Consider the following 26,914-nt stretch of genomic DNA (forward strand, 5'->3'; position numbering starts at 1 on the left):
GGAAGCTCTGAGAAGTCCCTAATCCTGCCTGGCAGGGTGGTGGTCATGGAGGCTACATAAAGGGGACATCTGAATCGAGTGCTGAAAGATGAGTCGGAGTGTGACATACAACGAAGAAGAGCACAACGGGCAGAGGCGCAGTGTCTGGAAAATCACAAACAGCTTAGTCCAGCTGAAAAAGTCAGCGGATACTACATCATGAAGGGTTCCAAAGTCACTCTTCAGAATTAAACCAAAGATTTTCAAGCAAGTGAGTGACCACAATTAGATTTATTTTAGAAATATAAACCTGGCAAGACAGTGAAGGAGGAACTGAGAAGGGGCAGGATTGAAGTCTGAGAGTCTGGACAGGAAACGATGACAACAAGCAAGAGGTGAGGACACGCGAGGCAACAGGAAGGAGCAGAGGGCGGGGCCCAGGGAGATATTTTAAAGAGGAAGAGACAGAGGGCAGAGTTAATGTGTAACAAGGAAAGAAGAATCACAGATAAATCACTGGTTTTGCAGTTAGGTGTTGGGTTGGAAATGGCAATTTGCAACTAATCAAGGAAAAGAATTCAGGAAAAGAAAGGCCTGGAGTAGAAAAATTCAGACTCAGACATGCTGAGTTTGAGATGTGGGTTGTTCACTACATGAGGTCTCACAGGTAGTCGAGCACACAGGTCCAGAGAACAAGAGAGATGTCAGAATGAGATGCTTAGCTTCGGGAGGGATCCAAACGTAGACAGCAGGCTGCGGGACTGTGTGTGTCTGTGTGTGCGTGGGCCGGGGGTAGGTAGAACATGATATCCAGGAAAATTAACACCACTATGAAAAACAAAGAAGACCTCAAACACTGAAGGGCACCCGAATTAGGGGAGGCAGACTGGCACACTGAGAACAAAGAGGAGGTAAGGAGACACAGTTTAAGAGATGGAAGGTCAGTCTGTGGTGCCATATGCTTCACCGAATTAAAGTTCTTATGATTTTTGCTAAACAAGTTTTGCTGGAATATTGTAGTCAAAACCCAGATTACAGTGGATTTAGTAAAGAAGGAGGCATGAAGCAGTAAAGAGAATGATTAACAGCTGATTTGGGAGGCCCTACTATGTGCCTGCACCACAGTGAGCACATTATAGACAGGACCTCACTGGAGCCTCGCTCTAACCCTACGAGGTAGGAAAGGTTAATAATCTTATTTTACAGATGAAGAAACTGAGGCCCAAAGAGGATAGATATCTTGTCCAAAGTCAGCTGGGTGACTGGTGACAGAGGTGGGTCTCAATCTTCAGTTTTTTAACTTCGAAGTCCAGTGTTCTTGTTCCCTCATGTTACACACACTGCTGTTTTGAAAAGCGTGGCTGTGCAGGAAGGGAGAGAACAGTGGCGAGAGTCAGTGAAAGCAAGTGTGGGGAACTGCTTATAATTATGTGTAAAAACGGAAGATGGAGGCAAACTGGGGAAAAGGCTGCAAATCCAGGACAGGGTCCCTGCCAGTGTGGTATGTTAGCAAGGGAGAGAACTGGAATTCTTTGGTTCTTCTCTATCACATATCACAGACTAAACTGTCAGAGCAGGATCTTTTCTGTTATGGGTAAAACTAAAGAATGAATTGCTTCCTTTCAAAATATACATTTCAAACAACCAAAAAATTAGAGAATTTAAAAGTCAACACTACCATGTAGACATCAAACTCATCCAGGCATCTGAAAGGAGATTCAGCAATGGACCACAGAGAAAGAATGAAGCAAACTGTAGAAAAAGAACGTTCACCGCCAGATAAGGCTCTCATGTCATTGAAAGCGGCTTTGTTTCCCTCTCCAGGCTGAACCTTGAATGAGTTGACAAAAAACAAAGTATAGGAAAAAAACAGATTAATTTCTTTACAAAAAAGATTGGCTACCATTAGAAAGGATGAATTAATAGTAAAAAAAATCATTTAGTGACTTGGAAACGACATCTATTCAAAATATTTTAGAGTAAAACAGTGAGCTGTGTAACGGTGGTTTCTGTTTTATTGTGAGAGAATCAAACTGAAAACATTTTCTCACCATAACCAGATCTAACATACCGAAGTCCAAAGGCTTAATAATAAAAGTACCAACGTTAGTCCAATTTCATTTTTTGCATGTAGATATCCAGTTTTCCCAACACGATTTATCAGAGACTATCCTTTCCCCATTGTATATTCTTGGCTCCTCTGTCAAATGTTAGTTGGCCATATATGCCTGGGTTTATTTCTGGGCTCTCTATTCTGTCCCACTGTAGACCAATTGTGTCTATTTTTATGCCAATAGCATACTGTTTTGATTGCTATAGCTTTGCAACATAGCTTCAAATCAGGAAATGTGATGCCTCCAGCTTGTTCTTTTTTCTCAAGATTGCTTTAGCTATTAGAGGTCTTTTGTGGTTCCATACAAATTTTAGGATTGTTTTTTCTTTTTGTGAACAATGCCTTTGGAATCTCAACAGGGATTGCACTGAATCTATAGATAGCTTTGGATAGTATGGACATTTTAACAATATTAATTCTTCTGATTCATGTACAAGGGTTATCTTTCCATTTATTTGTGTCTTCTTCAATTTCTTTCATCAATGTCTTAATAGTTTTCAGTGTATAGATCTTTCACTCCCTTGGTTAAATTTCCTAAGTATTTTATTGTTTTTGATGCTATTGTAAATGGGATTGTTTTCTTTATTTCTTTTTCTCAAACATTTTAAGTGCAAAGTTAATCTTTTGTTACTTGAATTCTAGTGACATCTAGTGGTTAAACTGCTTTCAAAGTAATTACCGAATGTCAAAAGGACACAGGACCAACTTAAAAGAGTCTCACACTGGCCAAAGAATAACAGCAGCAATCAATTGAAATACATAAGTCTCTTTTAAAAATTTCTCTTAGTAAGTGTTCATGGGAACAATATAAAAGTAATTAGTGAGATAACATTTTCATATAATTTCCTAAGAAGACAGTTTAAGTAACATTTGAAGGAACTCGATTTCATTTTAAGAGAATTCCAGATATACATATATGCACTCAAGGTGAAAAAATAGAGCACCAACCAGTTTTATCATATGTGTTTTAACAGATATACAGCTTCACGTATTTTCCAAAACACTATTTGAAAAATTATTTGGTTCTCAAGTGAGCATTCACTTATATTTTAATCTTCTAAGGGTTATAAAAAATTCTGAATTTAAACATACACTGAAATTTTATATTTATCATCTGAAGTCTGAATTCTCTATGAAAATCCAAACACAAAAGCAACATTAACATAAGCAGTAAAAAGCCAAACAAAACCAACCAAACACACACACACACACACACACACACACCCCAAAAGAAAAGTAAGAACTAAGTAACAGGATGCAGTCTTTTGCTCCCAAACTGCATCTTGTATCATTCTAATGAACGAAGCCCCAGATAAATTACGGAGATCTAAATTTTATCCCTGGCCTATTAGTAAACCTATCATGGGACTTCTGCCTCAGTTTTCTTATTTGTAAAATGAAGACTAGAAAACTTGAAGATTCTTAAAGCAATAATATTCTGTTGAATAACAGGGATGATAGTGTCAGAAAATCTAGTTTCAGTTGTCTTGAACAGTTATGGCTCTGGGGATAAATTATCCAAACACCTAATATTTTCTTCTTTTTTTTCACTTTTACTAGAGTATAATTTGTATACAGTAAAGAACACAAAGCTTAAGTGTTTAGCTCAAATAATTCTGACATATACGTACACATATACACACACACCTGGGTAACCACTACTCAGATCAAGACAGGACATTTCTAGCATCTCAGCAGATTCCCTGTGTCCTCTCCCGTCAACTACCAACCCTTAAAAGGTAACCACTATTTTGACTTTAATTACTGTAGATAAATTTTACTGGTTTTTGAAGAGTTCTGAAAAGTGGAATTGCTTTAATAGACCCTGCAGGACAGGTTTCTAAATTAGTTCTACCAAATTATACTCCCACTAGCAAGGTGTAAGAGTTCTAAGTCCACAACCTCACCCACACAAGGTATTATCAGTCTTGTTCATTTTAGTCACAGTAATAGGAGTGGGATAGTAACTTACCATGGTATAAACTTGTATTTCTCTGATGACTAGCGATACTGAGCACTTTTTCATGTGCTTATTCACCACTTGGTGAATTAATGACTTTTAACCATTTTTAAATGTATTGTCATTCTTTTTCTCAATTATTATTATTCTTAAAAATTTTTAGATGAGTTCTTAGTTACATATATGTATGGCAAATTATTACTTATTCTAAGCATTAAAATGGAAGTATAAAATTTATGGCAACTAAGAATAGTAAGCACATATTTGAAAAGTTTGCCCCAATTATTTAGAGTGAGTAGTTGCTTTTGACCTCCTGACTACACTATTTTTAATGCTATATCCCACACTCCTCCTTTAATGCATGTGACTACGATAGAATCCAGACACACAGACTCCACAATTCGAAAGTGGTGGCTTCGTTTATACAAAAGAGGCTAGATCTAGGGATACCTTCCAATATAAGTAGCACAAAGACAATTACATGGGGTCGAACATTCTTTGAGAAATTCTTTTCTGGCTTCCTATAGTGGGGCCAGAGAATACAGACTTTCTATAATGTCCCACGTAATTTAAAATGCTATATGACCCAGCAATCCCACTACTGGGCATACATCCTGAGAAAACCATAATTCAAAAAGAGTCATGTACCAAAATGTTCATTGCAGCTCTATTTACAATAGCCAGGACATGGAAGCAACCTAAATGTCCATCATCGGATGAATGGATAAAGAAGATGTGGCACATATATACAATGGACTATTACTCAGCCATAAAAAGAAACGAAATGGAGTTATTTGTAGTGAGTCTGTAGTGTAGTCTGTCATACAGAGTGAAGTAAGTCAGAAAGAGAAAAACAAATACAGTATGCTAACACATATATATGGAATCTAAGGAAAAAAAAAAAAAAGGTCATGAAGAACCTAGTGGCAAGATGGGAATAAAGACACAGACCTACTAGAGAATGGACTTGAGGATATGGGGAGGGGGAAGGGTAAGATGTGACAAAGTGAGAGAGTGGCATGGACATATATACACTACCAAACGTAAAATAGATAGCTAGTGGGAAGCTACCGCATAGCACAGGGAGATCAGCTCGGTGCTTTGTGACCACCTAGAGGGGTGGGAGAGGGAGGGTGGGAGAGGGAGGGTGGGAGGGAGGGAGATGCAAGAGGGAAGAGATATGGGAACATATGTATATGTATAATTGATTCACTTTGTTATAAAGCAGAAACTAACACACCACTGTAAAGCAATTATACTCCAATGAAGATGTTAAAAAAAAAATGCTATATGAATTTTAAAAAGGAACCAGTGGAGTGAAAAGAGAAGGTAAATATCTGTCACTGAAAATTAAATTCCTAATTATCACCGTAAGAAAATAATGTGGCTGTCTGGGGGAAAAAAAAAAAGCTAAAGTAATGGCTTTAGTCAGTAAAATCAATTTAATTTTCAACACTTTGGCAAAGACTACCTTTAACTTCAAAATAAGTTATTTTGTTTTCCAATGACAACAGATCAAAATATCATCAAAAGAAACGAAGCAGCTAATTCTCCTAATGACTAACATGCAAAGAGTTAAGATACTTACGGATATAGTAAGAGTTTCATTCTTGTGGTCAAAATTCATTTTTCCACAATAGGCCCGCTGGGATAATAAGTTGTCAAAGTACAATTTGCATCGTAAAGTCAAACACCTTGAAAAAAGAAATTGGGCACATTAAAAAGATTACAGAGATACAGAACTGTATATTCAGCATGATCTTTACACCAGCATGTAAGGCCAGATGAAAATATGCCAAGATGTTAACACTGGTGCCCATTTAATAGGTAAAATTCTAGATGATTTTTGCCTGTGTCTTTATATTTCATTCATGTCTCCACATTTTTACCACTACATTTCCTTTTATAGTAAACAAACATCTACCATCCCCACCCCACTGCAGTTTTCCCTGCGGGTGGGATGGTGGTGTGCTGAATTGGGCGATTAGGATTGACATGTATAAAGTGATGTGTATAAAATTGATGACTGATTAAAAATATATATATATATATATAAACAAACAAACATCTATAAAATGAATAAAGATGTCATCCCACATATAATGAAACCCATTATATTACAGCCAGTCCATATGAATGTATCAATCATTCAACTAATTTATAGATCACCCTAATACAGAAGACATGAATCTTGTCCTTGAGAGGATTAAACTCTAGTAGTGTTAAGATAATGGTAAACTGCCTATTCATTTGCCTGTCTCCTCCTAACTTTACAGTAGCAAAAAGGGCAAAGGCAATCTCTTAATCACGTTGTATCTGTAATACCTTACGCACTGTCTAGCACAACGTGAACTTCACTTATTTGTCATATGGCATTCTGCTGTAAGGAAGAGCTTTCCCTTCTTCCTCATTTATTTACTTACCACCTTTCTATTTATAAGGATGCAGTCACAGATTCTTATTTTATTCATTGGGTTATCATCCATTACTGTTCTTATTTATTTTGGTCTTCAAATTGTCCCAGATTTTGCCAATGGAGCCCCTTCAAGCTGCCTATGTCCTTTTATCATGACTCCACATTTTTGGGGGGCACTTCCTTACTTTCTGGCATAGCAAAAGGCTCATCTATACCTTCCCTGCTCTGCTCCGGTATCATCAGCCATTTCTCAAAGGAGCCTTGATTCCTTTTGTTGGGGAATGGTATTTAGAAAATAAGATCTAAGTGACAGGTGACTGGCTATTTTTCTTAACATCTTTGCTCCTTAATGAGTCTAAGGCTCCTTTCTACAGAATAACTATCGTTTTATTCTTTTCCCTCCCAATTCCCTTCCTAAACTGTATTAAATCTCCACATTAGAAAATACTGATAGTCTGAGTTTTCTTTTGCTGCCACAACTATTGCTAGCTGGTTTTCTGGCAGATCTGTTAACTTTTCTTTCTCTCAATACTGATATGTATTCTTCAATTGCTTCCACTCATGGGATGACTAAAAGAGACTGTCCTCATAAAATGGCAAGGTTCTCCAGTGTAAAGAGATAAACAATTTAAAAAATTTGACCATTTTTATTGTCCTCCCAAGATTGGATAAACAATATAAAACATGTCAGTGGTGAAGAAACATATCAAGATAATAAACTAAATAAGACCAATACCTTTACAGAAAATATTCTAAAATTTTCTGAATAACAATATGAAAACGAACCCTACTGCTTCTGGAAAAGACACAGTAATAGGCATTACATTTACTCTTCTGCGTGAAACAACTAGAAAACTGGACAAAATCTAAGAAACAAGAGTTTTTGGACTCTGGACATCAGACATCGCATTCAGTTCCAGTCAAAACAATCTCTGAAAGATGGGAAACAAACAAATTGAGCCCCGTGAATGCCCCAAATTACTTTTATGTCGAGAGTAAAGGGGAGTGGAAACCCAAGCAGAGTCCAGAAGTCTTCCTGTTTAGGAGTCTGGGGTGGCCAAGGCACCTCCGGTTCACGAAGCAGAGTGTGGGAAAGAGGGCAGCACAGAGAGAGCTCTGGAGGACCACAGAGGCGGGTGGGAGAGCCTCGGGCTGAGTACCCTCCTCATCAGTGTCAGTGTGAGGATACTGCCCGAGGCTGGTGAGAGAAACACCCAACAGAAGCAGAAACAACCCCCGAGGTCACCCAGAGCCAGGAATAGTTCATATTCCCAAAGGCACGAGTGGAATAACCTCAAAACATATCAATAGAGGACCCAGAAGAACACAGCTTCACAGGTAGGAAAAAAATCAGTCCTTCACCAAAGCCTGCTCTGGTCCCACCTAACAAAACTGCAAGGCAGCCTCAGAAGGATAAAATTGAAGACTCTTTAAGTCCTAATAACATGCATATAAAACTGAAATACACATTTCAAAAACTAAGCTATAGTTTAGTTAAGGAATATGGTCAAACATGCAAAGCCTGTTTCTCATTACGGCTTTATTTGAATTTCCCCATACGTACTAGAGCTAAATTAAAAAAAAATTTCTACAGTGTTAAGATTATAGTTTTTGGTATAAGTACAGTTAAAACGCGTGTTACTGAGGGAATGCCATGGGGAAAATAGAGGTTAGGTGGAAAGACTAGGGCTGCCTTGGATCCAAGTATATCAAAGGGCAACCCTACCCTATAAACTGTCCTTTATTTCTGTTGTTTGTGAATTTAGCTGAGGTTAACTTATCTCTGTCAATCTGCACATTTCTGGGTATATTAATGACATCCAGTTTTGCTGATCCTGTATTCATTCATTCAACCAATATATATCAAGTTTCTACTATATTTCAGGCACAGTAGTAGGTACTGGGGATACAGCAGCAAACAAAACATAGATTCTGCATCCATGGAGCTACACCATTCTAGTAGATCATGGTAATCAATTGAGAAACTGCCTTAACATGTCCCATCAAAACTTGTATGCCTTAAGAACATGCAATGTCCAAGAGTGAAATAGTCTGTTAATAGAACCAATGAGCTTCCAAATGACCCATTTAAGCATAGACTGAACAGCCATCTCTGAGTTATCTAGTAAAGCATATCTAATGCAGTTTAAGTTTAAAAAGCTCACTATAAAAGTCCCTTCAAATCCAGGATCCCAAGCACTACCACCATTTCTTTTCTGATTAAATCATGCAAGTTCTTTTAATTTTATTTTATTATTTATAAGGGAGAATGTGAAAACAAAGAAAAAACAAAAATGTACAATATGTGGTAATATTTTTTAATGCACTTACCTTCTAAATTGTTGATATGTTTTATATCTATGGGTCATTATTTCTTCCAGTAATTTAATAAACCTTTTTAAAGTCCTTACTTTGTTATCCAGATCAAGATAGGTTTCTCTTGCTTCTTGATATTGCCTATTTTATGAAAAAAATGTTAAGTAAATAAATGCCATTCAATGAAACATAAAGTAAAATCTCAAATATATTTAATAGGAAGAACAGGGAGTGCAGGGAGTGCTGACAGGGCCCAGCAGTAGCAGGTTTCATAAATCTCCAGACAAATACACTGCCAGAATGCGAGCATGCTGCCCTGACTGGGGAGAGCTGTTAGCAGGGCTGGGCAGAAACAAAGTGCAAGCCCTAGAGAAGGCAGAGAGAGTAAGTGAAGAAAGTGCCCAAGTGGGGCCCAGAGTGGCAGATCGTAAGAGAATACCAGCAAATACAGATCTTCTAGCAAGGAAGGGATCACACCAGAAGGCAAGAAATGTTCCCCTTAGTGACAGATGCCAGTGCAGGAACAGAAGAACACAGGTTGGGCATTAGGATCCCCCCAGCCCCAGCCTGAACAAGACAAGGTCAAAGAGGCCGGGAAGACACGGCTTCTCAGGGTGCTACTGTGGCGGCAACAGCTCATTGCTGTAGTGAGGGAGAGAAAGATCCTGACAAAGGATGAAGGGCGAACCCTGGCCAAGGCTCTCAGTGATCCGTCCCCCATCCTCCTTCAAATGTCCAGTCCCAGAAAATCCAACCAATTAAAAAACGAATAACAAAAAAAGCACAAACAAAGCACACATACAAAGATATTTATGGGGGGAAAAAAGTGCTGGGAAAGAGCAGCAAAACTCTCTCTACAGACAAAGAAAACTTATTACAACAATGTTGTCACAAAGCAGATTAAAACTGTAATTGAACATGATAAATTAAAACAAAAGAAAACAAAACAAGACACAAGTGCTACCAGGAAGGAATACCTCAAAGCAGAAATGAAAGAACTGAAGGAAAAGATAAATCAAAGAATTCAAAGCTAACAGATAGGTAAACAACAACAGGTTACAAACAGACAAGAGGAGGAGAAGCATGAACTTGCAGAACCCAAGGTGGGGCAAGGGAGTGTAGACAAAAAGCAAAAAAACAAAGACATGAGACAAAATGAGGTGACGCATAGGAACAAACAGACAACACAGAAAACATCAACAGACAAAGAGATGAGAAATGAGAAAAACAAACAAAACAGGAAAAAACCCCAGATAAAATGATTAGACAAAATAACTAGAGAAGAAAAAGTACATGCAACATATATATAACTGAAGACCTCTAAAAAGAACACTAGACAACAGAACAGAAAATACTTAAAAGTAAAATACCAGAAAACTTTTAAGAAGTAAGACTTAAATCTATATATTTATTAAAAAAAAGCACTGTGTATACCAAGGAAAGGATCACAGAATTTGACATTCTGGATAAGTTATAGAACTTAACAGATGAGCATCATGATACACAGATACTCAGGAGAACGAGGCTTTTATACTAGGCTAAACTCTTATCTTTCAAACTCAAAAGCTAGAGACAAATAGTTTTGAACTTGCAAAAATACAAAAAATATTACTCCTATGGCCATTCTTAAGAAAACAATTAGAGGACCAATAACTTTTCAAATGGCTAAACAGCCGTTTGGAAAAAGATAAAATACATTCCTCACATCAAAAATATTCACAGAAAAAGAAATACAAATAAACGGTCCTTAAGACATGAAAAGATGTTAACCACATTTAATAGAAGTGAAATGCAAATTAAAATTACACTGAGGTGTATATATATATATTTTCGGAAATATATCTATCAGTAAAAAGAATCTAAGATAATCACACATTGTTTAGGCTGTGGGGAAACAGGCACTCATTGCTGATAGGAGTGAAAAAAAAAGGACAATCCCTAGAAAGGGGACTCTGCCAAAATGGAGTTTACCTATTAAAAAACCAAAAACCAAAAACCCGAATTTATACAAAATAATGCATGTATAAAATTATTTGTTGTGTACCACCATTTATAATAGCAAAAAATCAAGTTAAAACTCAACTATCCATCAGTAGGAGATGATTAAATACTGTGAAACATAAAAACACAATGAGAAAATGCCTATGTACTGATATGGAAAGATCTACAAAATATATCATTAAATCAAAGAAAGCAACCTAAAACAGCTTAGTGTACTACTTTTTGTATCTGCAAGGATGAAAACACATACTCATATCATCTTGCCTTTGCATACAGAAACACTGAAAGCATATTTAATAAATTAATTTAATAAAATAAAGTAAAAGTGAAAAAATTCATTGTCTGCCCTTTCGCATTATATTTTTAAAACATGTAAGGTCTTACCTATTTCAAAGAAAAACTTGTTACTATTTTTGTTTCTTCCCCTTTTTCCCCAAAGTTTGTGAAAACAGAATTGAGATCACTCCTGTTCCCTGCCTTTTTTAATATGAAAAATTCTTCATAAAGTTTAATAGCTATAATTTTCTACTGTAATTCAATCATTATCATCCAGTTATACAAAATTTCTAATTTTTTAGTGTTACACAAACTACTATGTATAAAATAAATAAGTTACAGGAATATATTGTACAGCACAGGGAATATAGCCAATATTTTATAATAACTATAAAGGGACTACAATCTATAAAAATTCTGAATCACCATGTTGTACACCTGAAATATAATATTGTAAATCAACCATATCACAACTAAAAAAAATACTAATGCTGCAATAAACATCCAAGTACAAATTGTTTTTTTCATTTTGGATTATAACAACAAAATTACTTGGCCAAATTGACATTTTTAAAGGCGTTTAACATAAACTACCTTAAAACTTTTCAGAAAGACTAATAACAATAACATCTAACATATTATGTATCCTATACATTGTTTATTATGGGTTATCTCATTTAATCTTCATAACAACTCTATAAGGTAAGTACTATAATTATACCCATTTTATAGATGAGAAATTTGAGGTTCAGAGCGATTAGATAACTTTCCAAAGTCAGTTTAGTAGGTAACAGAATTGCAATTCAAACTGAGGTACTCTTGCTTCAGAACCCATGCTCTAACTAAACTAGAGCTTCCATTTTCACAAGTAATATAAAAATATCCATTTCACTGAAATCTCACTGACATGAAATATGTGTTCTTTTCATCTTGATATATATGAAAATGGCTTCTAATTGTTTTGCTTTGCATTTCTTTGATTACTTCTGAAGGTGAATATCCTCATGTCTATATGAATCTTACAGGTATAAAAAAGGCAACTATGTTAAAATGTCATTCTGTAATGAGTTCTGTAATAAATCCGAAGGAAAAAAGTTTATTATTAATAATACATATATGAAAGCCTAGTTTAGCTATAACTATATGCCATAGCAACACTTTACCCAAATTTAAGATTTATATATAAATGTTATTTTTTGTCTCACTATTATATATCTATGGATAATATCATAAAGTAGAAAAGCGAGCAATCACTTACCTCATTATTTCCTCTCGATCTCCATGACTAGCATGTTCTGCCTGTATCTTTTGTCTTAATCTATTAATTTCTTTGTCTAGAATTGATGCAGATTTTTTTACTTCTATCCGCTCTGGGCAGATTTGTCTTGCTTGTGACATTTTCTCCTAAGATAACAGATGTTTAACTTTAAAACTCTTCTTTGATATAACAATTCACTGTACTACTTGTGCCAAAATATGCAAAATAGAATTCTGAACTTATGTTTAAGAAATGTATTTTAATTACGTTTAATATCATTATTGTTCTAAGCTTTATATTGCGAATACGGTCCAGAGTTGTCATAATCTTCAAGAGAAAATTGCACTGGTGTACACAACTTTAATAATTTGTAAGAGCTCCATAACTTCCTAGTGAAACAAATTTCAAGTAGCAGTTATGAAAGGTTTGGCACCCAGGGTGCTGAGGTCAGACATAGCATTTTGTGTGTTTTAGGATGGATTTTGAACATCAAGTAGTACTGAAAACACAAAGACCCTCGTGTTTGTAAAATATTAAACATAGTATTTATATTCAAGACATTTGTAGTACAGTAAGTTTTAAACAAGTAGGGAAATGAATTACAGAGATTAAATCATTTTCCTAAGCCATGTAAAAGCAAAGCTGGAATTCATCTCTTTTAGGTTAAACCACGGTTGCCCTCAACTTACTCTCCTCTAAAAACAGGGCTGCTGCTTTCAGTTGTCAACGAAGGTTATCTAGTAAGTGGGAGCTGAACTGCAACCCAGCTTACACCCAAGTTACTCAGAGGCAGGGGAGCATTTTTCTGACATAAAGCTGTATGCACTTGCCAAGCTGGGCATTTAAGGAACTATTTCAGCAGAGGGAGTGCCATTTTCCAAATCACTCAGTGACACTACATGGGGATGCTGCAGTGCTGCCTAAAGTCCTCTTCATGTTGGTCTAAGAAGTCCCCACACTCTGAGAGTCCCTCAGTCTTTTCCTCTGTTGATTCACTGAAACAGCTGTTACTTCATACAAAACAGATAGTCATCAGACAACATGTCTGGAAAAAATGACATTAGGAAAACACACTTTAATAATCATGACTAAGGGTATAAACAAAACATTTAAAAAAATGATGGCTAACCTCTAGTTCTTTTTCTTTCATATCTAATTCTCGTTTCTTTTTATTTAAAGTAACCAAGTGTTCTTTTTGCTTGTCTTCATAATGCCGTTTCCCTCGTTTTTGGTTATCCACTTCGGAATCAGCAAGGTCTAATTCATCCTGTTTAAATAAAACCAAAATAATCTATAAAGATTGCTTTAAAAAATTATCAGCATAGGCATAAACTAATTGACAACTCAGTAAAGTGGACAGGATTATGCTGCTTTAAGAGGCAAGTGTTATTAAGTTCATATCCATATGTTTCTGAAGAGAAATGAGGAGTTTCCCAAATTGAGAAGTCACATTATCATATTAAAGTTCTTGTCTGAAGTCTCCATACCTTATGGTGCTCTCAACTTTATTTTGGTAAACAAGGCGGTTTCCTGGGAAGCTACGTTAGCCTGAAAAGACTTAAAACAATGCAAGTGTTGTATATTACAGAGGTACCTGACAGAGGAAACCTGGTCTTAAAAAAAGGTGAATTGGGGTGGAGGAGGAAAAGATGTGAAGAAATTTAACACTGACTTATTTGGTCATCATTTCTGGAAGTGTAACCTCATAATTTTGAGAACAAAATATAATTGTAAAGAAGCTATCCCAAGATCACTTTAAAGGGAAACAGTAGTAAACTATAAGGTAAAGATTCGTATTGTAACGCACAGCAACCACTGGGAGAAAAACAAAAATCGTAGCTAAACAAACTAGTAGAGGACATTTTAAAAAGGAACACTAAAAATTACTTGGCTAATCCCAAAAGAAAGAAATATAGAGAAGAAACACAAACAAGAACAAATAACAGCTAACCATTACTTTTAAGATGAAATAACAAGTGCTTTCTTTTTAAGATTAAGTACAAGACAAGGATGTGCAGTCCCATTGCTTCTATTTAACATTTATTGGAGGTCCTGGATGGTTCAATTAAAATAAGAAAAGGAAATAAAAAGTATACAGATTGGACAGGAAGAATCAAACTGTATTTAAAAGAGAGATGACTGTGAATAAAGAAATTCCAAAGAAAAAGTTTTTAAATTAATAAGTGAGTTTAGAAAGGTCACTGGATACTAGGCCAATACAAAAATCAGTAATATTTCTAGATAGAAGGAATAATTGAAAAATGAATTAAAAATCTACAACATTTACTATAGTACTAGGTACTTAACCAAGAGAAATGAAACCCTATCATACAAAAACCTACACTTAAAGGTTTAGAGCAGCTTTATTCATAACCACCCAAACTGAAACCATCCAAATGTCCTTTAATAGGTGCATGAATAAGCAAGCTGTGGTACATCCATACAGTGGAATTATTACTCAGTAATAAAAAGGAATAAGCTATTGATCAGATAATGATAACATGAATAAATCTCAAATACACCATGCTAAATGAAAGAAGCCAGACTCAAAAGGTTACATATTATGATTCCACTTACGTGATACTATGTAAAAGGCAAAACCATAGTGATAAAGAGCAGATCAGTGACTGCCAGAGATTAAGGGCGGGGGAGGTTTGGCTACGAAGGAGCCGTGTAAGGGAATCTGGGAGGGGGGTAGGGGGGAGGGATGATAGAACTGTTCTGTATCTTGATTGTGGTGTTGGGTACACAACTTTATGCATTTGTCAAAACTCCTACACAAAAAGGAGTAAATTTTACCTTATTTAAATTAAAAGATGATTTATTAAAAGTGCTATATTTAAAATAATGTAGATGAAAGAGAAGATCAAGAGCTCTGGAAAAATCCATCACTCAACTCTTCTAATTACTCAAAATACAGCTCTAATCACGATAAAGATGCCAACGCTGAAGACACATGAGAAAGGTTAAAAAAATTAATTCATGAAATGTAAATGGAAACAAAGCAGTATTTCTAAATGTTAAACATATCACTTTGTACCTGTGATTTTGTGTTCATGTATAATTAAATTAGTAGACCGAATGTCAAGTACACATTTTGATTATTTTGCCTAATAATTTCATATATGAATGGCAACTAAAATATATTTTCCTTTGTTACTGGATTTTTCCCTTGTTATGGGAATCTGCCTTCTATTTGAGTAGGTGCAGTAAACAAATTTCTTTAAAGGAGACATAGCCTGGTGAAAAGATTTTATTTAGAAGATGATTATATATATATATATATATATATATACATACATAGCCACCAATTGCAGCAGCTTTCTCAAATACTGATATACAGATTGACTTCTTTATCATCAATTTGGATGTTTTAAAAAATATACAGATTTCCAAACTCCACCTTTGGAGATTCTGTTTTAGTAGGTTGAGAATCCCTGAATCTCAATTTTTAAAATGGCTCTTGATTTAATAACCACCCAATTAAATTTTAGTCAGTTTGCTTTTTGAGCGTAGTACTGGACACACATACTACGATGATCATGTTCAGCCTCAAGAATCACAGTTATAAGGAAAAAGAAACGAACACAAACCAAAACAACAGCATCAAAGAAGACAGAATATTTGGAGATATACCGAAAAGAAAAAGAACACGTGAAGTATCTAAAAATTGCAAGTATTTACCTCATATAAAAGAACAGATTTAGGCTATTTGCTGACCTAAGAATACAATTTACTGCATCTTGTTCGTACTGCTAAAAATAACTATCACCCAAGGTAGACACTTAATAATATACAGCTTTTATAGCAGAGTTCTATTAAAAATAAAAACATTGTTATATGGAGTATGGAGATACTCTGTTCCTTTACTTTGAGGAGAATAAAAGAAAATGGGTGCAATTTACATAGTAGGAGATACTACAGTTAGAAATTGGAATAGTTTATGAAACAGAATGGTTGAACACTAAACTTTCTAATCATTTTTGGTAGAAACTTTCAAAATAAATATGTCCACGTTTGCTTTAGGGAATCAAATCAGCTTTCTAGGGCCAAAGGGGTCAATTATATCAGGGCAGATTTGTGCTGCTTAATCTTTTCTCCTAGCAACTTTAGAAAGGGAAAGACGTGACTTATAAAATAGGATGAAAAGAATTTAATGTTCTTTTCTCCACGTTTATCATGGCTTTTGACTTGTCCTTATATATTTAATAAATTTATATCATAGGTATCATCAAATTTAAAACTAAAAAGAAACCAAGAGAGTATTTATTTTAATTTCATTTTGTTGATGGTGAAACAGAGACTTAGAGATATTAAAGGCCAGTTAGTGACACTCATCCTGGTTTTGGGGTGAGGACCAGGTCGGATTAGATCTAAAATTAATTCTGATGTAGCCCTAAAAAGTTCAGCCTTTAAAAAAATAGGCTGAGATGCTAGAAGGGACAGAATCATTGAAAAATTTTATTCTCTTTGATGTCTAAATAACCAATTTTAGTTACCCGACAACATTGGATAAATTGCTACAGTATGTATTATAGCCACTTGCTTCATATAACTCTACATCAATTTTGAGGTTTTAAAAAGCTATAGATCATTAGATCTTGGAATTTTCAAAAGCATAGTCAGCCTCAATCCAAATAAACACTCATTATCCCTATCAGAAACTGATACTCCAAAATGCAGACCATCATTCTTGACACAGGTCATGCTCCTTGTACAAAAAATTTAATTTGTGACTAAAGCATTAAGTTTGCAGTGTAAATCAAAATAAACTGTTCAAAGGGAGAAAAATATTGAAATCTTATGCCAAGATTTCAATGACTACATATTTGAACAGAGTATTCCACTCCTCACCACTCCTCTGACACAAAATGAACAAACATCCTGATAGCAAATAGATTATATTTAGAAGCTGCTAATATATCACAAAGACAGTTTCTGAGGAATTAAATTCTTTTGTTAGCCAAATATTCTTGGTTCTGTTGTTACTGATGGCTATTGGGATGTGATATTGCAAAGGAAAACCCTCTTGGCTACTGGCTGACTGCATGCAGGTTTACTGAAGGACTCATCTAGCTTTCACTTATTTGCAACCAAGGCAAAGAACTTAAGACCAAGAATTCTTACTGCCTTCTGCCCATATTTTCTGCTCTTGAACTTATCTACGGACTCCCAATTCCAGGAGTTGCATTAGCCTACACGTCCCTAAAAGAACAGAACACAGCTTATCCTTCATTTTTTGTTTTTAATTTTAAGCTATCTGGGACAATTCGGGTGAGAATTATTTCTTTTCCTATATTGTTTTAGCATACTTTATCATTTGATTTTAAGTTTCCCTGCTCAATCCTTCACCCATTTAAAATTTTCTTTTATCTCATCTTTGTTTTAACTTCACTGCTCTAATTTCTGAGTTTTGAATTCTCTCTCCTATTCCTGACAATTTTCATACTTATTTTATTTCTTCTTATTCTATTTTCTTTTAAAAACTAATTTTGTCTTCTTTTTTATCTTGGACTTTTTGTGTTTTTAATTCTAATTTCCTGTAGTAACTACTATTTGTCTTTTTCAATAGTATCCTTAATACTTTTTCCTTCCTCACAACTTTATTATTAAAATTTTATATTCTTCTTAATCAGTAATTTATCAGTCTATTTTCCCATTTTTTATTCTTATCTCAAATAGAAAAAAAGTAAACCACCTTGCATTACAACAGCAGGCAGGAATCACAGCTCTATGGAAAGCAGCTGTAGAGAGGCCACCGCAAACAGAGAAAAGTTGTTTCTGCTCAGCTCCCCCTCTAACTTCCTTTAATAAATTATGTTTTCTAAAATTGTCAATGGAGACAATTACAGTAAAGTTCATATGCACGCAAATTCTTTTCAATTTTTAAAATATCTAAATACATTTTGATTCAAAGGGGTAATTTTCCTGCAAAAAAGGGCGTTATATCATCAATAAACCTTTCTCCTCTTAAAACATACTATTAATTCTTCTCAATGTCTTATAAATAAAATTTGAGGTTTTGAGAATAATTGAGCTATTCATAAAAATGAGAATGATAATAAGCTACTTGACAACAAAGCTATTAAACATGGTGAAATTTACAGAATTTAATTGTTAAATAACTTTATTTCCCTAATTTGGTTCCAAAAAGTATGTGCTTTAAAAAAAAAAAAAAAAAAGCCAATTGAATTCTAGCTGGAATATAATGCAGATATGTTAATAAATGGGAATTGGGTAGCATTTTATTTCAAGTTGGCTTTTATATCAACTAATTCTTCAGCTATTGAGGAAAAGTGGGACAAGAGAACAGGTAAGCACAGAAACAGTATAGACAGATAAGATGTCCTGCCTCTAGTTCTAAAAGAAGAAAAAATCTCACAAAATAAAAAGGTAACAAAAGCTTAATCTTCTGGGGGGTCAGAAATTTGGCAATTTATTCTCCTTAAAGGCGTGAGCAGAGTGTCTAATTCTAATTGATCTAATGATGAAACGCTGGTTTACAGCCCGGTTTTATACAGTTATATTTACATTTAGCCATAAATTCTGTTGAGGTAATATCTAGCCGGTATACCACGTATATAAAACTGAAACATAAAAAATATATATAGTAGAGTAACAATAATACATACCTTAAGTGGATCTGCTAGCTCTGATAGCTGATTAATTTTCTGTTTAATTGCATCATACTTGTTTTCTGCTTCTATTTTCAGACTTTTAAAATGTTCCATATTTTCTTTTTGTTGTTCCATATTTTTCTCAACCATTTTCATTTTGATTTTATTTTCTTGAGCTTCGTCTTCCTGGCGACATTTACAGAGCATACAGAATTAATTAAAACACTTAAGTAATCAAATAGAAAACCAGTACAAACAATTCTAGAAGAGGAGAAACTATAGGCTACAAGTAAATCAGATTAAAGACAAATACAAAGAACAAATTATGATATTTTCATACTCTTAATGGTAAATTAGGAGGTAGAAGAAATAGGTTCAAAAATATAAAAGGATTACATTTAGAAGACAAACTATATTGTGCTTGAGGTCATAATCAAAAGGGGTAAATTTTATTCTATCTACTCACTTTTTCTTTCAAAATATAATGTATATACATATATATCTTATGCCAGACAATGTGTTAGATGCTGAGTAAACAAAAATAAACAAGACACAGTCCATACCTTTAAGAAATTTAGTCTATCAATAAAAGTAATGAAAGCAGAAAAACACTAAGTGGAAAACCAGATTACTAATAAAAAATGAAGACAAATTCTTATTAGAGTAAAGCTCCATCGGTGCAGGGACTTGATCTGTTTTGTTCACTGCTGTGTCCCTCAGCATTTAACATGATGCCTGGTAGAGAGTAGACAACTAGTAAATACTGATTCATTTTAACAAGACTCTGCAATCTATCTAATTCACTACTTATGGTAACCCAGGGAGCTAAGCTGAATGTCATAAAAAGACGTCTAAGAGAAATTAAAATAGAGTAACAAATATGCGGTGAATTAAAACCATTAACTTGGAAAAAAAAATAATGCAAAGAGACCAACTTCAACTGACTAAAAGATATCACTAATATTGATACTGATTAATTCTGAAAAAAACTATGCTAGGTAGTTTGGTTTGAAAGGGAACTATTTACATAATAAGCTCTGATAAATTTTTATTTCATGTATCAACAGAAGAAGACAAAACCAATTACAATGTATGCAAGTTACATATACAAAATATTAAGGAACTTGAAGGCCATACACCAGGTAGTTTCTACCTTATTTGTAAATGGACATAGTAATCATAAAAAGTAGCCTCAAAAAAGGATTTTTTTATAAAGCTGAGAGTAGATACTCTTAACTTAAATGACAGATTTGTCCTTTAACATTACATTTAAATTGAGGAAAAGAATCTTACCAAGGTTGCAATATCTACAGACTGGTGTTCTTCTATATTCTCAAGTTCCCGAATTTCAGAAATACTTTTTCTTATTTTCATCTTTTGAAAAAAAGTATTTAGATTTTAGTAAATAGAAATAAATGAAAAATAAAAACAAAAACCCTGGGGAAGGATGTATTAATCAACAAAGTTCTACTCTGCTTTATGTTACAGAAGGATTCCATAGTTAATGAAAGAGACACATTAGTATTAAATGAACCAAAGTATGTATAAAGTCTGCCTTGATCACCATTATTGCTAATCCACTCTCATGCAAAGCAGATATAAGTACTCCACCTTAGCATTTAAAATGATGACAGTGTTGAGTCCACAGAGAAAGTACTTTCCTGAAACATCCAGTCTCAAGTTATGGAAAGATTACTCCAGTGGTTCTTAAAGTCCAATCCCACTATCTCCTGGGTGTCTCTGAGACTCTTTCAGAGGGTCCATGAAGTCAACACTATTTTCATAAAAACACTAAGGCATTATTATTTATTTATTTATTTAAAAGCTTTTTTTTTTTTTAATTTATTTTATTTTATTTATTTTTGGCTGTGTTGGGTCTTTGTTGCTGCGCTCTGGCTTCTCATTGCGGTGGCTTCTCCTGTTGCAGAGCATGGGCTCTAGGCACGCGGGCTTCAGTAGTTGTGGCACGCGGGGTCAGTAGCTGTGGCTCGCGGGCTCTAGAGCGCAGGCTCAGTAGTTGTGGCGCACGGGCTTAGCTGCTCTGTGGCACGTGGGATCTTCCTGGACCAGGGCTCGAACCCGTGTCCCCTGCGTTGGCAGGCAGATTCTTAACCCCTGCACCACCAGGGAAGCCCGGCATTATTTTTTTTAAGACCAATTTTACTATCAATTTCTTACAGGTGTACAGGAGGTTTATAACTATGATGTGTAATATTGCAACAGACTGATTACAGAAGCTGATATGACAGTTCAGGTGAATTTTATTAAGCCAGATGTTAGAGATTTAAAAAAATATAAAAAACGTCAATCTTTTTATAAATCTTTTTGGTTTTGGAAAAGAGTTATTTTTCATAAAAATGTTATTTATGTTAACATATAATGGACTTATTATTTTTAAATGAATTAATAAATATTCTTAAATTTTGCTTTAATTTTTAATAATATGAATACTGATAGATAAAACCCACACAAGCAAAAGCTCTTTTAAGATTGTAAAGGGGCTTGAGGCCAAAATATTTGAGAACTATTCGTCTAACTAAATGAAAGTTAAGACCTTAAAAATAACTTGGAAATGATTAAGTTGAGAAAACAAAATGATGTTTTTTTACCTTTAACTCTTTATAATGTAGTTGGCACCTTCTAAGAAGTTCTTCATTGTGTTTAATATCCTTTTCAAGGGCAGACAAATGTTGCTGAAGATTTGCTATCTGGGCTTTCTTATTTTCAACCTCATTCTCCAAGTCACTTAATAGAGAAGAGAGGGTAAAAAAATACTTTAAATTTACTTCTGAATATTACAAATATTTAGATCTTTACAAAGAAAGCCCTATTTGTAATAGCTTTTTTGCAAAACCTATGCAGTTAAACCAGTTCTCTATTCCTACCAAGTAATTCATAACATGAAAACACAGAGATTTCAAAAAACATCTTCTAAACTGGAATTAAATTTTACTTACTTCATTAGTAGGTATTTATGATTTATCTGTGGTAGGCATTGTGCACAGTGATAGGCAGAGGTAGAAAAAAAATTAAGGCATAAAGGAATCAAACAAAAAGGCAAAACATCAGGAAATAAACCGTAACATTGAAATGTGAACAGGACACTGCACTATATGTCCACAATACGACGGGAACCTAAGAGTAAGTCTGGGAGAAGTGACAACTGACTTGTGTTCTCTGAAGTTCTCACCAGATGGACCACCTAGAGGAGAAGATGGAAAGAAATACACAAAGGCACAGAAAGGTGAAAAACAAATAAGACTGAAGGTCAGTAAAACTGAAGGTCAGCTCAACATTTTCTGTGGTGAATAAATGCTATGAACGTGTGGGGAGTGAAAGGGAAGGAGAGGACAATGAAAAGAGGTGGAGGATAAGGTCAGCAGATGCCAAAGCCATAAAGGGTCTCTATGCCAGCAGAGGCAACTGTCTTCAGAAGTGATCTTTTCCTGTCTCACTGACTCTCTCTTCTAAAACTCTGTGCCTGGTGGAAGAGAACCACCTGTGCAATTAAGAACAACTTTTCTCTGATAAAGAGTGTATGCCAGATTTCACTAAGATGCACATTTTTCCACATTTTAACATCTCTGAATTCTGAAATCATCTTCCAGTCCATGGTTCAACTATCAATACTTTTCTTTTTTACTGGTATATAAAATAATAGAGCATCTTAAATTTGATAAACTATTAGAACCGTGCTACCTTGTGGAATTCTCAAAATTAAAAACAAAAATCAGTGATGTTAGCTGAATGAATGATAAACAAATGATAAAATGAGAAAAAGAGGAGAGTAAGTGTGGTATTTCTGGTAAAAATGGAGCCAGATACAAAAACGTTTTCAGAGCCATCTTTCATCAACAGGAATCTGCCAGTGCTGAGTTGATGAGGGTACAGAAAAGCACACTTCATATACTAATAGTGTGAGAGGGGATTAGGGAATCAATTGTTCTGTAGTCATTTGGCAATTGCTATTAAATGATCAACTTATATAATAATAAAATAAAATTTAAATATTATTTATTTTAATAAATATTAAGGCTCATTTAATATTATTAAGTATTAAAAATATTAGTAATTGTTTAATGTTATTAAATATTTAAAATCAGGCCATAAATTGTATGTTAATAAAACAATGACAGTCATTTGGCAACAGCTATTAAAAATTTTTTAAATTCACATATCCTTTGACTCAGCATTTTCACCATTTAGAATTTAATCTATGCACATACTTTCAGAAGTATTCCAAGATACACATGTGTGTTCTCACTGCAGCACTGCTACAGTAGGAGAAAACTGCAGATAACATGTATGTCCATCAACAGGAACTGGTCAGGTAGATTATGGAACAGCCATACCAAGGGGCACCTCTAAGTGTCCTGATATGGAACCATCTCCAAGATATAATATTGAGAGACAAAAAGCAAGACACAGAAACCATATACATACTTATACACAGCACAAATGGATGAACCTTGAAAACATTATACCTAAGCGGGGGCAAAGGGCTTCACTTTTCATTGCATACATTTCTGTACTGTTTGAATTTTCTCACCATATGCCTATATTACTTTTAATCATTTTTAAAATGTCAACAGGGACTGTGGAGAGATGGAATTATGAGCTACTTTTGTTTTCCAATTTATATTTTCCGTATTTAAAAAACACCAGTGAATTTTTTTAAATTTCCAAATATCAGACAACTATCATACTGGTTCAGGTCAAAACAGATGACACAAATATCATTTAAGTATCATGATAACTTAGTACATTTTCAATCAATAAAGTTTATCAAGGTGAGAAACAATTTTTAAAAAACCAATGTTCATCTGGCTTTTAAAACAAAAGCTCTGTCCACTACACATTGATGCAAATATTTTAGCTAAAAATGAAGCCAATTATTAACTTCATAAGTAAGTCTTAAACCATTACTACTAAAATGCTAGAATCAGGGATCCTGATTTGCTGCTGATACACTTACTACCTTTTCCAAGAATGTCATACTTTTTTTAAAGATGTGGAACACAAATGCACAAGGCATTTTTTGTTGAAAGAAAAAGCATGAATTACACACAGTAACACTACCATGATATTGCTTATACATTTGCATTCATGTCTGCTTGAGTACTATATAATTTAGTCTTACCCAGTTAAGAATTAGAAGGGCCTGATTTAAGTGTCATGGCACAGCGGACAAAAATTTATCACTTTACAGGTCACTTTTATACAGGTACGTTCAGACATTGATGAATTTTCATCTATCCTATCACAAAGATTCAGTGTCAATTTAAAATGTGTGTTGAGTGCTGTAATAACAAGTTGCAGGTCAGTCAACAGTTTTCTGTTGCTAAAAAAGAAATTTTACTAAACTTCCCAATATTCACTATGGTTATTTTGCTTTATGCTGCTCTCATAATCATACAAAAATAACTAATATAATTTAAAAATCAGGTATCTATTTAAAAAAAACCTCATTTCCCCCTATATATAAAAGCCATTTAGAATACTTTCACTTTTACTCAGTTTTCTTAGATAGTGCTTTTACCTAAGTTCTATGCTCTTCTGCTTGAGGTCTTCTAGGTCATTAATTCAGCTCCACCTTATCAATTCATCAACTGACAGTTCAGTTGGGAAAATCATGCTTTTTCGTACCAAAAATTCTTTTTGCACGCGTTTGAATCTTATTAAGTACCTTTAGTTTTTTGTTTGGCTTCTCACTGCGTCTCCTCTAGCAGCTCTACCTCCCTAAGCATTTGATCTAACGGTGCCGACTGATTTTTCTTCTAGAACAGTGCGACTCAAAGTACCAAGCAGAGACACAGCAAGGACCTTGAGCCAGAATGTATACCCACCACACTTGTACTCTCGCTGAGAAAAATCAGCAAAACTAAACAGTGGTATAGTGATGTAGCTAATTTACATTCTGAGCTAAGCTCCTTACCTCCTTGCAGACAGGTAATAATCAATGTGCAGACCGGCTCGTCAAGCCCAGAATACTGTCATCAAAGTCATGATGGAAAATAACCATCAATCTAGAATTCTACATCCAGCTAAATGATCTTTTAAGACCAAACAGATTACTCACAATTCTTCACTTACATAACTACTAATAGAGTAATATGAAAAGAAATGAACCCCAAAGAACGAGTGGGAATAATACAGTAAAGCTACACTGGACACTAACCTTATTTCAGAATCCACATCTCTGCTGAGAAACTTAGGTCTTTCATATTCAGATGAGTAATAACGCCCTGCAAAAACTTGATCACCATTAGCAGTAAAAGCTTCTCTACAATTTTTGGGTGGCTTTTGGTACCACATTACGTCACGAGCTACAGAATTATTCTAAAAAAATAGAGGGGAAAATACATTTTAAAAAAATGCCAAAGCATTTCTGTTGTATATAATTTCAAAATATTACCTATTACCACTTTAAGATTCAAGTATTTTTATTTAAACATTCAAATGAAATAATTCTATGAGAAAAATAAAATAATTTAAAAAACAACTTTCAAGATTCAAAGAATTAAACTATTAAGAGTCTTAAAAACATAAGAAATGATGTTTTATGACAAACTGATATATTTATTTTTTTTGAATTTTATTTATTTTTTATACAGCAGGTTCTTATTAGTCATCCATTTTATACATATCAGTGTATACATGTCAATCCCAATCTCTCAATTCATCAGACAGCCCCACCCCCGCCACTCTCCCCGCTTGGTGTCCATACCTTTGTTCTCTACATCTGTGTCTCTTATTTCTGCCCTGCAAACCGGTTCATCTGTACCATTTTTCTAGGTTCCACATATATGCGTTAACATACGATATTTGTTTTTCTCTTTCTGACTCACTTCACTCTGTATGACAGTCTCTAGATCCATCCATGTCTCTACAAATGACCCAATTTCGTTCCTTTTTATGGCCGAGTAATATTCCATTGTCTATATGTACCACATCTTCTTTATCCATTCGTCTGTCGATGGGCATTTAGGTTGCTTCCATGACCTGGCTGGTGTAAATAGTGCTGCAATGAACAATGGAGGACATGTGTCTTTTTGAATTATGGTTTTCTCTGGGTATATGCCCAGTAGTGGGATTGCTGGGTAATACGGTAATTCTATTTTTAGTTTTTCAAGGAACCTCCATACTGTTCTCCATAGTGGCTGTATCAATTTACATTCCCACCAACAGTGCAAGAGGGTTCCCTTTTCTCCACACCCTCTCCAGCATTTGTTGTTTGTAGATCTTCTGATGATGCCTATTCTAACTGGTGTGAGGTGATACCTCATTGCAGTTTTGATTTGCATTTCTCTAATAATTAGTGATGTTGAGCAGCTTTTCATGTGCTTCTTGGCCATCTGTATGTCTTCTTTGGAGAAATGTCTATTTAGGTCTTCTGCCCATTTTTTGATTGGGTTGTTTTTTTTTTAATATTGAGCTGCATGAGCTGTTTATGTATTTTGGAGATTAATCCTTTGTCCATTGATTCATTTGCAAATATTATCTCCCATTCTGAGGGTTGTCTTTTCATCTTGTTTGTAGTTTCCTTTGCTGTGCAAAAGCTTTTAAGTTTCATTAGGTCCCATTTGTTTATTTTTATTTCCATTACTCTAGGAGGTGGATCAAAAAATATCTTGCTGTGATTTATGTCAAAGAGTGTTCGTCCTATGTTTTCCTCTAAGAGTTTTACAGTGTCCGGTCTTACATTTAGGTCTCTAAACCATTTTGTTTATTTTTGTGTATGGTGTCAGGGAGTGTTCTAATTTCATACTTTTACATGTATCTGTCCAATTTTCCCAGCACCACTTATTGAAGAGGCTGTCTTTTCTCCACTGTATATGCTTGCCTCCTTTATCAAAGATAAGGTGACCATATGTGCGTGGGTTTATCTCTGGGCTTTCTATCCTGTTCCATTGATCTATATTTCTGTTTTTGTGCCAGTACCATATTGTCTTGATTTCTGTAGCTTTGTAGTATAGTC

The 26,914-nt window shown here is 34.6% G+C and overlaps 1 protein-coding gene across 2 annotated transcripts in view; it reads right to left on the reverse strand.

The window, feature by feature from the left end:
- Positions 1-26,914, reverse strand: part of SMC6 (structural maintenance of chromosomes 6) — a 74,064-nt gene that overhangs the window by 4,402 nt on the left and 42,748 nt on the right. For both annotated transcript variants that reach the window (XM_061211147.1, XM_061211148.1), the window contains exons 17-25: positions 25,115-25,275; positions 21,546-21,681; positions 20,230-20,310; positions 18,952-19,122; positions 13,449-13,586; positions 12,320-12,465; positions 8,800-8,925; positions 5,641-5,746; positions 1,658-1,810 (exon numbers count right to left, since the gene is read on the reverse strand). In XM_061211147.1, coding sequence (XP_061067130.1) covers positions 1,658-1,810; positions 5,641-5,746; positions 8,800-8,925; positions 12,320-12,465; positions 13,449-13,586; positions 18,952-19,122; positions 20,230-20,310; positions 21,546-21,681; positions 25,115-25,275 — 1,218 coding nt within the window. The remainder of the gene's footprint in view (positions 1-1,657; positions 1,811-5,640; positions 5,747-8,799; positions 8,926-12,319; positions 12,466-13,448; positions 13,587-18,951; positions 19,123-20,229; positions 20,311-21,545; positions 21,682-25,114; positions 25,276-26,914) is intronic.

This window comes from Eubalaena glacialis, chromosome 14 (assembly GCF_028564815.1).
Source record: "Eubalaena glacialis isolate mEubGla1 chromosome 14, mEubGla1.1.hap2.+ XY, whole genome shotgun sequence".
Lineage (NCBI taxonomy): Eukaryota > Metazoa > Chordata > Mammalia > Artiodactyla > Balaenidae > Eubalaena > Eubalaena glacialis.